Source organism: Mastacembelus armatus, chromosome 5 (genome assembly GCF_900324485.2).
Source record: "Mastacembelus armatus chromosome 5, fMasArm1.2, whole genome shotgun sequence".
In the NCBI taxonomy this organism is placed as follows: Eukaryota; Metazoa; Chordata; class Actinopteri; order Synbranchiformes; family Mastacembelidae; genus Mastacembelus; species Mastacembelus armatus.
In genome coordinates this window covers 17,412,466-17,424,004 of record NC_046637.1, presented here as the reverse complement: position 1 = coordinate 17,424,004, position 11,539 = coordinate 17,412,466, and the positions used below count along the sequence as shown (strand labels likewise).

The 11,539-nt window shown below is 39.4% G+C and overlaps 1 protein-coding gene across 1 annotated transcript; it reads right to left on the bottom strand.

The window, feature by feature from the left end:
• Positions 1–224: 224 nt before the first annotated feature.
• Positions 225–11,113, bottom strand: wnt7aa (wingless-type MMTV integration site family, member 7Aa). The gene is made up of 4 exons (XM_026308048.1): positions 10,819–11,113; positions 10,176–10,402; positions 7,421–7,692; positions 225–3,033 (listed from the first exon to the last, which is right to left on the bottom strand). The coding sequence occupies exons 1-4, from the start codon at positions 10,887–10,889 to the stop codon at positions 2,554–2,556; spliced, it is 1,050 nt and encodes a 349-aa protein (XP_026163833.1). The 5' UTR covers positions 10,890–11,113; the 3' UTR covers positions 225–2,553.
• Positions 11,114–11,539: the final 426 nt, after the last annotated feature.

Here is an 11,539-nt window from a genome sequence, read left to right as displayed (position 1 = left end):
TGATACCCTCTGCTACATGAACCTCAGTCACACCAACTTCACCAACTTGTTAATTCTAAGACAACTTTTATTAGCCAGAAACAAATGAAAACAGTGTTGGCTTACATGAAAAATGTCAATACCTTTAATTTAACAACACTACAGCAGTTGGGTGATATGATTGCATTAGTTTAGTCACATACAAGAGAAACATCTAATAAGGACCGAGTCAGTATTGACTGGCCCTTCGCTAGAAATTGTCTATTAAAAAGAAGAGAAATGTGAATGAACTGCATCCTTTCTGCAACTATAGTCATGCAATGCACCCTTCTGTGACAAAGGCATTTCAGGTAAGTCTATAATCAGCCCGATTATGATATTCTACTATGAGAACTTGCCACTGGCATCCCTGTTAAGGTACCTCAGGTTGCTTTATATTTAACTGCTAAGGCTGTGTATTAAACCTTAACAATTATTGAGTAACAACTGAAATGTGTCAATAGAGCCGAGAGTCAATTACCTCAATATCAAAATCTGAGCTCAAATTTTTGGTCTTGTTTAATTCTTTGATCAGATTTATAATCTTAAACATCACATCAGCTCAGAGACCTTGCAGGGCATTCCTTTTCTATTTCTCCACCCAGCACAGTTTAATAAAAAGCATAAAAAATGTGTATATGAAACAATGTCCTGTCCTGGTTTTAGTGAGAGACGTGACAAAGAAACACTGCATGTACTGTGTGTGGATTGGCTGACCAAAACTGTTCTGTTCCTGAAATAAAAACATCACATTTGTAATAATTTTTGAAAATCTGTAAAACAATGAACAACAGTATGTCAACTGCTACAAATCATCTGTCTAACAGGATGGAAAGAAGAACATTTAAATTAAATATGTATTTATCTTTATTTGTTATATTTTGCTGTATATTTATTGTTTTAGCATCCTTTAACATCCCTTACAACCTTTAAGTATTAGCTGTTGCTAGTCATGGCTAAAGGGCAAGAAGAGCAGAATGAAACATATGTTTTAGACAACAGATTAAAGCTAAAAACATGAAAAGAAGGGGAAAAAAACTGTGGTTGAATATCAAACATGAGGAACCCAGCAGTTTCAATGACATGTTATATGTCTAATACTAACCCTCACTTTTAAAGTTTCTGAGTTGCAGGTTCTTGCTAGCAGGTTTTTGCTTAACTGTTAATGTTAGGCTTTAAGACAGCTAATGGCCTATGCTGTTGTAGATATATATATATATATATATATATATATATAATCTTAGTTTAGTTTATTTTCATGCTTTATTTTTTTTTAGAAACAGAAATGAAAGAAGCCCTCTATAATAAATATCACCCAGTCATACAAGCTCTGAGGGAGACAGTGAAGGAGTGGACCCCAACAGAAGACAACTACTGAAGAAAAAAAAACAAAACAATGTTGTCTAGTGAGTGCTTTACTCACAGGTTAGTGGAAAAACGGCCATCCTGATATGTGGTGGCGATGTTAGGACTTTAGCTCTCTAAACGTAGCAAAGTAAGGTGACATGGATTAAACACACACACAATACTGCACATTTCATTAATATATTCTGCTGCTGAGGAACAAGGCATATTTCTAACACAGCGGTTCACTGGGTCATTTCCTTTTGCTGAACTTGTAACTGAACAGAAATGCAGAAATGCTAAGGGAAAATATTTTACAGATAAGAAATAAATAAAAAAATATTTATATAAAAATAATCTCTTACAAAATATATTCTAGCAACCAACATTGAGGGGAATGTATGTCTGGAAGCTTGTGTTTGCTCCTGGTGGTGTCAGCTTAGCTTGAAGAATCAATATGGCTGCTTGGTCACAAACTCCATCACTTTCCAGACAACTAGCAGCAAACTGAAAGGGGATGAAGGACAGAAACGAGTAGAAAACAATACTATCATAGTGAGCCCATCAGTAGTTTAATGTTCTTCTGCTAGGTTTAATGCACAAGCTGTAGGTTCAGGTCTGAGCATTTCAGGTTTCAGCTCCAGTGTTTAAGTAACAAGAAAATTTTGTTTTGTTTTAAGTGCAGTTGATATATTTTTTTTAACTAAAATGCCAGGAATCTACACCAGCTTAAAACCTTACCAGATTTATCTGACAGCGAATTTTCAAAATAATCAGTAGTTTTCTCACTGAATAAATTATTAGTCTAGAAAAAGAGAAAAAAAAAAAAAGATTACTGTTTGAGGTGAGTCATGCCAAGACAACATTTTTTCTGCAGAGAAGTCAAGCCTATAGGCATGAAATGGCATTCAATTAAAAAAAATTAAAATTAAAATTAATGAACCTATAGGTTGAGTCCATCTGCTGAGTGTGACAGCAGATGTACACTGGCATCAGAATAACCGACACAGGTCAGGGGAAGTGGTTGCTGTGATTGCTGTAAAGTCAAGACAGCAAGGCAGTCGCTTCTCACAGCCCCCGAGAACCTTTATTCTGAAATACTTTAGCAACACACACACCTGCACACACACACACACACACACACACACACAGTCCAACCTTTCTGTCTAAATACATGTCCAATAAATATCTCTATTTACAGGTATAGACCTCTGTCCTCTCACTACAGGTGTTGCATTTGACATAGCAGCACCACAGGAACTTGCAGTTGCACTGCCAAACACGTGAGTACTGGTGTGTGTTATATCCCCGACCACAGCACATCAGGTCGCAGCTGTTGGGCTGCTGGGCTGTTTTGTTGCACAGGCGACCCTGTGTTCCCACGCTGCCGGTCAGAGGGTCAGCCTCGCAGTAGTTTGGTGATTTCTCGATGTAGACCAGCTCTGTGTCCATGGGTTTCCTGTAGGAATGAGGTTTTTTGATCTTCAGGAAGGTGGGACGCTTATTGCGACTGGCTTGAACTGGCTCCACATGTACGGCCTGGTTATACTTGTCCTTGAGAATGTATCCCAGCTGACGGAATTTGGGGAGTGTCGTCCAGCAGGTTTTGGTGGTGCAAGATCCTGACACACCATGACACTTACACTCCAGGCGCATGCCCTTCTCCAGGACCTGCAACATCAAGAAAAAGTTCAAATGAGACAGGGTTTCAGAGTTTCAAACGAAAATGTGTAGTTACAACTGCTCAAACCAACTAAACCTACAGCTGGATTTACTTGAACTTCTTTGATTATACTATATACCACACCTACATAGAGCTTAGTCTGAAAAATTCAAATTTCCACCTGAAAACGTTTCTTACTTCGGTACAGATTTTCACAGTTGCTGTTTTGCCATAATGAGCAAGTAAGAAACATCGAAGTTCAGAGAAATACGCATATTGCATGAACAGTTCAACAGGTTGAGACAAAAGTTGTCTAACATTCCAAATGAATGTAAGCATTCCAGAGATCCCAGAGCTGCTACAGTATGTCACCCTATGGCTAGTGGTGTGTGCCACTCTTACAAGACAGGATGAGTTCCAAACACATTCATGGAAGAACCCTACTAATACAAAAGCACAGAAATGTTTGAACTTCATGCATGTTGTGTTATGCAAGATAGACAGTTTAATAAATAAAAAAACCTAAAAGGGGCTCCACTGATTTTACACACCAGTTTCCAGTTCATAAGGTGCACTGCTCAGTCTGTGACAGCATTGGTAATTGAATGTCTTCCGTGGCCCTGGAGAAAGCTTTGTCAACTCAAGTGTCACATGTCACAGTGATCTTAACAGAATTATCTGAAGCCTGTTAGGCTCATGGTGAATTGCAGATTCTGCATTTATCACATCGCGCACACCAGCCCAAAAAGCAACATTTGGAAAGTTTGGCTGCAAGGCTAAATTGGTCTATCCCATTAGCTTGTATGCAGGGAGCCAATGGGAAATCAGACAGCTCAGCCAGCGGAAGTCTTGGGCGTGCATGATCTCAGCTAGCTCGCCAGAAGAAGCACTCCGGCGCATGTTTTCTATGGGCTAAAAAACGAGGAAAATTTCTGGTGTACATGAGCAACTTGAAAAAAACAAAACACCACCATCATTCTATTGATTTATTTTTAATAGCTCATTATTTTTTCAGATTTTTGCATAATATGTTTCTAGCGGTTTTTAATAACCAAAATTAGAGACCCCTAAATATTGTCTGCAAACTCCTTAAGGTCAGAGATGTAGAGATATTTTTCCACTGCCTCTACAGAGCAATCTGGGGTCTGTTTTATGGATTGTGTACAGTATCGTCATAGGCTACTTTATGAAGCTACTTTATGACTTTGTTCTATGAAGAACAATAAAAAAACAGCCAGTGTGACCACGAAACTTCCATTTAGAATAAAATGAATCAGTATGAGGTGATGAATTCAGACATAAGCTATCTTAATTTACATGTTCTTGCGGTGACTAAGGAGACCATTTTGTCTGTCACCACATCAAGACATTTACAGCAGGAGCACTGGCAGCAGTGCCCAGCCTTTTCAGGGTTAGAGTGGAACCTTTTGGTGTGTTTGGCAAAGCGGTTGGGGTATTCTCTGTGCTTCTCAGGCTGAATGACATCAGCTTGCCCTCCTTCTTCCTCACTGAGTGGGAACCCTTACTGGCATTAGTGAAGCCTCACCGTGCTTTTTAATTACTCCACCCTGATGTGGCCTCAGACTTTCTGGAGTCTCGTAGGGTAATTGACAAAATCCTGGGATGCATATAGCTTAGTATGGTCATGCCCCCGAGACCTGACAGACATATAATTCATGGAGTTCAGTGAAGTGAGATGCCATTGAAGCTGCCATTGTTTATCTAACAGAAGCCCTGTAAGCTTTCCATGGCACCTTGTACACTACTGTTTATTCTTCTCAAGAAATTTGAAGGTTGGCATTCAAAACAAACAGTGACATCATCGCCAATTAAACATAAAAGTCTCACTACAATAATTACAGAGGTATCAGTTTAGCAAGTGTATATTAAGAGATTCACACACTGTATGACATTCTGTCTGATGCCAAACCTCAAATATGAAGCCTAATTCCAACAAAGTCAGTCCAGAGATGAAACATCTGCTCTCTACAGCCTGTCACTGTAAAACTCACATGGAATCTACCTAAGCACTGCTTAGCTTCTCCATCATGACGTACGACCCTGAAAACTACCATTTCGTATATATTCATCTAGCATAGTCCACAACACAACACTTTTGGCAAAATCATTATTTTATGCCATTATAATGACAGTCTTGGGGTTTAAATCATAGTTTCAGCACCAACATATATAGTAAAACTATGATGGGGTTATCTTGACGTGTGCTTATACACATGCAATGGATTAGCAATTAACAGATAATGAGAGTGATTTGGATTTGGCTGTTACAGAGAAACATTTTTAAGCATTTCTAATATTGCGCACAGCAATGCCTTAACTCCTTATTATTAATCAATTTGTTTCTGTTACAGTTCATTATTTATCTATTTGTATATATATATATATATATATATATATATATATGTGTGTGTGTGTGTGTGTGTGTGTGTGTGTATATATATAATGCACACATGAATTCCAAGATCCTAAGACAAGGATCAAGGCCATGATAGCAGCTCTGTATTTAGAAACAGCTTTTTTGGAGCAACCATGTCTACATAATTTACTGTTCAAGCAATCTAAACTGCTTATAAATGCAGCTGCATCTTAGATCCAACAGACCTGTCTTGTCTGCAGCATTCATGGAAGATTACCACAGACGTCTGCTAATCTAACATGTGTCTACTGGGTTTTTCCAATTGATTGTTTTCCTTTCAGGCCAAATTGTCAAGGTTCCAGCAATTTCTATTGATCTGTCATTTGGCCTCAACTTCTGTCCACTGGTAAACAACATTCAGAACTGGTTAATGTACTCCCATATGTCATGGTCCTGGGTTCATCACACTGTTACCTCTTGACTCTACATTATGTTCTCTTTAAATGACTGTAGGATCTTGCACTGAGGACACTTTTCTTCCTGTGATGCTCCTGATGTCACTGTACTATACTTGTCATTTGACTTGGTTATGAACTTTTTTAGTATGTCTTTACAAGAAATGACTGCAGTAAAGCTCTAAAATTAGATTCAACTCACTGGATCACAAAATACCAAACAAAACTTTCCCCTTTGTATCTTTTTTATATGAAAAATTATAGTTCCACCTGTATTTGAGTAGAATTACATAATGTAAGGTAGGGTGCGATATAAAAATCAACAGCGTTTCACACGATCAGATTTGATGAATGCAATGATAATCATTTTGAATACATTTGTGCATGTATTCCTTTTATCATGTGTGGTCAGCTCAACCTATGTTTGACCTGACAATATAACCAGCTAAAAGGTAAAGCACTCACTAGACAACAGATTCTTTTTTCTTCAGTAGCTGTTCTATGGTGGGGTCCATTGGTTCATGCTCTCCCTCAGAGACTTTGAAACCATGTCAGTGCAATGATGATTTTTAAAATTAGCTGGACTCTCCCATCCAATTGTCCTATAACCTGCTTTGGTTTAAATGTTCTCATCTATTTTTATGTATTTGTGGCACATTTCATACAAAGAATTACTGTCAAAGGTAAATGTACAAATCCCAGATTAGAGTTTCACTTATTCCGGTAACCATCCTAAATCAAAGTGTAAAGGGCTACTGTGTATCTCTGTTGCAACCTCATTGCATTGAAGGATCAGACAGTTTAACCCTCTGTACTGACACCTTCACAGAAGTTCTCATATTTACCCTTTTCAATACCAGTCTTTGATTTCCACAACATTCACTGAAGCATGACTAAAACTAAACTAGACACTGTACGCTGAGTATTATAAATATGAGTGTGAATGTGTTAACCTAGGTACATGGGGCACCCCTGTAATAGGCATCATTTCAAAGTCTCAGTAATTTTCCAAAACTGCTGGTCACTGCAGTTTTTATCAAATGTTATTCAAACAGGAGGAAATAGTGCATTTGTTAGGGAATATTCTCAGCAGTGGATGAATCCACATTTGGTGCTCTGGAGAGTATTTCCAACTGCAGGACAGTGTATATGGGATTCAGTCAAAATAGAGTACAGTGTGTGAGTTCATTGAAATGAAGGAAGTGTGGATCATTGATGTGTTTTTACTAGATTTTAGACCACAATGAAGCTCTGTGGCACAAAGGAATAAGATGTCAGGTCAGACCTTGGATACACACACAATACTTTTAAGTAGGATGCATTCAATTACATATATATATATATATATATATCATATATTGTCCATCTTCACAATCTCTCCTAGATCCTATAAATGTTGTGTTCCCTCTAAATTACAGCATTCACATATGTATAATACTGCATCATCCAGTGCTATGATGTTTCTGACCATGAGCATATACTATATTATTTGGTGATGCTTATGATATGATTAGGAAATGTAAAAAGTAAAGCAAAAATAAGAGCACACAATTACATACATACCTTGCGCCCCACTTCATTGTTATGTAAATTCATGAGAGTCCTGGCATTCTGCTTAATTTCCCGCGCATCCACAAACATCTTGGAGAACCCCAGGCCATAGTGGATGTCTGCAGAGCAGCCACCCCACTTCCAACCCTCCTTCTTGTTGTAGAAACCCTGTTTCTCCTTGTCACAGCCACAGCTGCTCAGACTGCCCTGCGTGCAGGCCGCAGTGACTGCATGAGCAACCCCAGCAGCGATGATAGCATAGGTGAATGCAGCCTCCTTACTGCCTGTGATAAAGAAAAAAGACATTTGTAATCACAATTGCCAACAACAGGATTCAGTATTTCAGACTCTGTCAAGCCTCCTTGCATACCTGGCATAGTTGCCTCAAACCAAATCATAAAATACATCAGCCAAGCCAAGCCCAATTCATTAATCACATTCTCTTAAAAGAGATAAACTTCAGGAGGAAGCTCTGAATATTGCAGAATACATAATACAACTGTTTGGAAGAGGAGAAAAGCCCTAATAAAGGAAACTATTTCTAGGGAAGCAGGACAGTTTCATTATATTCATAAGTTATGCTCAAAGAACCTCCAGGCTTGTAACTAGTCTGTAAATCTTGTAGTATAATATAACAGTTTCACCAATTAACATTCAGTGGGAAATAAAATATTAAATGTTTAGGCATCATTTTGGCCCTTGCCCCAGCTGCCATCACACTAGGATCCACCCTGTGATGGCAGGTGAATGAGAAGCATGCAGAGCCTCCCTACATGGATTTATTTCCAGTGCATAAATCAGAATGCCTTAGGTCAACTGCTTCTTTGAATTAAAATGGAGATAATGAATATTAGAGAAGCATGAAAATCATTCAAAAGCGACAAGTTGTAAAATGCTCAAATAAGGTCTTCATTAATAATTAAACCACAATAAAAATGTTTTTAGGCATTTAAGGTCATAGTTCTTCAAATTCTGAAATTGATGTGCATGAGCATTATTGGGACATATAAATGTGAATCTATGAGTGCTGTGTGCAGATGAACTAGCTAAGACTGAGATTTAAAGGGATAGCAGACACAGCAGGCTCCTTGCATAAAGTTTGTAAGCCAAAGATATTAACTATTGCATCATTTCCAACAAACACTCCATGATCTGCTTCTAAAAGTCAGAAAGAAGGGGCTGGTAGCCACGCTGAGTTACTTCAAACAGTCAGCTTGGTGGGTGGGAAGGATACTTGATCTTAATGCCAAAATACTGTACATTATTGCATCACTGCCAACAACAATCCCAAATTCATGTATTCTGTCAGTTATCAGTGTTCCAGTCTGCTGAAACAAAACAATGGATTGAGACAGACTCTGTGTTGCTGTCTCCAGGCACTCTGCCTGAATCTCATCCAAATTAAGGTAAAATTTGGAGTTTGCAAAGCTGAAATGTTTGTAATCATCTCCTCTTGCCGAGCTTTGTTTGAATCTGCTGATGTTCACAAATAGTATTGTTGCTTCCCTGAAGCGGTAGTCTATAATCGTTCTACATAAAAGATCCCCTGCCAAGGCTGCAGAACCTGGAGGTAAATTTGTGAACCTAGAAGAAAGTACTTGTTTGAACATGAAGGTTTTGAAGGAAAGTATTTTATGAACATCATGAAAGTGGTTTAGCTGAGAGTAGATAAAAAGCATGTAGGGCTACATGATACAGGCTATGAAACTGCAACAGGCTGGAATAGAAATTAATTCTGTTACAATAGGTAGTTATGTTTGAACACTGAAATCATCAGACTAAACATGGCAAATAAAATCAGAGGTCAAGATGTTTATTATTTTTTATATCAAGCCATGAAGCAACTCAAACTAAGTGTGTGCCACATATTAAACAGACTGGTAAAGCAAATTGGCTTTAAGAATACTACACCACTGCAAATGCAGCACTAGGCAGAAATTAAGGGCTTTAACATAATGTGAGTGATAATCCCAAATGACAACCTCAAGTGAAAAATGACACCCACACTATTTTTCTCTGTCTATGAGATGACATGGTGAAGCTAAAGGACAGAGGAATACCAGTGTGTGGATTCTCCTCTTATTTCCACTGTCCCATCTTTGGAGCAAGCATGGCCTAGAGCCTTATTCCACATACAGGCGTATTTTCCCACCAAGCACAGATGCACTGAGATTCAGAATCACTGACATTGGTCAAATGTCTGTTTGAAACTATTTTTGGACATTGTATAGCAATTTCCAGTGTCCAATGTTCAGCATTTTCTTTCTTTTTGAATCAATGTTTCAAAAGTAAAAATATAATAAAAAAGATTAAATGAAGGAAACATTGCAGTGTATGTGCAACACACAAGTAAATACTGTTGTATTAGTTAAAAATTCATGTGAGCTCTGTAACTATGAAGATCAAGCCATGCTGACATGTTTCAACAACGTCTTCTATGGTACATTAGAAAGAGGAATACTAAGTGAAGCTCTTCCTCACAACAAAAACAACAAAAATAGTCATTCTAACAATTACATTGTTAATGGGCTGCACTATAAATATATACAGTTCTACAGAAATAAAATGCATGTCATATAATTACACTGCAATAAAACCACTCTAAACTTAATACAAGGCCTATCACGGAATCCCATAGAACAAGATAAGCAAATAATACTAATCCAAAGTGTCTGTTGCACAAATAACCAAGAAATTCAACAGTTCAATGTTCCGATTTTTTGCCGAGGTGTATGTGATGTTAGAGTGAAATCAAAGCGCAACATACCCACTCTGAGCTCTTTCCCAAACACGGTCCTCTCTCCCAGGGCCGAGCAGTTCCAGCGTCCGTGCCTGAACTGAAACTGACACTCGTTGATGCCCATCTGAACCCCCTCTCCGATCACTATGATCGCGTCGGGTCGGCTCTGACATATAGTCCTCTGACGGGGGGCCAAGCCGGGGATTTTATTACAGATGATACTCGCTCCCAGTGCAACTACGGATGAAAGACCCCTGCGGTGGAGATGGAGGGTTAAAATCTGGCATTTTCCTATGGAAGTTCTACAGGTGTCCTATAGATCTTTCTTTGAGTGCAAGCTGAAGAACTTAACGCTCTTATCACATAATAACTGCATCTTGTGGTCTGATGACATTCCTACACCTCCATCGAAATGAATGTAATAAAAGAAATGGTTAATTAGTTTAACTATAGGCTACCCCACTTGCAGGGGGAAACCGCGGAAAGGCCTTGATACCTAACTTTCGGGATCCCTCATGTTTCCATAGCTCTTAAGACTGTCAGAAGTGGGATCATTGTTAAATGACCCAGTTTTCCTAAAATCAGCTACATTTTCCCTGCATTATTTCCAAATCTAGTCAGGGCCTGTGTGAAAATGCAGACAACCCACAGGACATCTCTACTAACTCACCCGATTTTCAAATACACTATTCCAAGGCACAGGAAAAAGTGGAAAATCCAGCGCCGTGCCTTCCTACTCATGGTGCTCAGCCCAGCTGCTAGATTCACGCTCTCCTGTTGCAACAAGCCGCTTTATTTCTCTGTGGAGTCCCGCTGGATCTCCAGGTGTTCCGAGCTGCAGACGGGGACAAAACTCCTCGTGACAAACCAAAGTTTGTGAAAGTGAACTCGTCCTGATTTCATTTGGTAGGTGTCCGGTGGTATGAGCCTGCGCTGGAGCATTGGGGCTGTTGTTTCCAGGTAAGCAGCTCGGCTCCTCAATGATCAGGCTCAGTGTGCGTGTGCGTCTACCTTTTTCTATCAGGGCGTGTTCTGCGGAGGATCTGCCTCTGAGCTGCTCACACTCAGCCTGCAGGTACACGCTCAGCTCATCAGCGCTTCCCCTGCCTTGACGCACGCTCACAGCGGCTCAGCTGTGAGCCAGGCAGCTCCCAACCTCCTCACATCTGCTCCAGCCTCAGCTTACAGAGACTCTAGGCCTTCTCGGGGACAACGGGTGATTCCTGCGCTTCAGGAGCGCACCCAGTCACTGTAGCGCTCCGACAGACCTCAAATACCGCCACTTTATATTTAGCTGCTTTCCAACACTAATTCTGTGTCACCGTGGCACGTTTTGAACCCCCTATGTCCATCAGATCACATTTCACCTGCTGCGTTTTTTTAAAAGTCAA

What these genes read in the sequence shown, in the direction of transcription:
- wnt7aa (XM_026308048.1), bottom strand. Translation starts at nt 10,889, where the DNA reads ATGAGTAGGAAGGCACGGCGCTGGATTTTCCACTTTTTCCTGTGCCTT. An exon ending in ATAGTGTATTTGAAAATCGG is followed by an intron (nt 10,403 to 10,818) that starts GTGAGTTAGTAG and finishes TCTCCACCGCAG; the next exon opens with GGGTCTTTCATCCGTAGTTG. An exon ending in TGGGAAAGAGCTCAGAGTGG is followed by an intron (nt 7,693 to 10,175) that starts GTATGTTGCGCT and finishes TCTTTATCACAG; the next exon opens with GCAGTAAGGAGGCTGCATTC.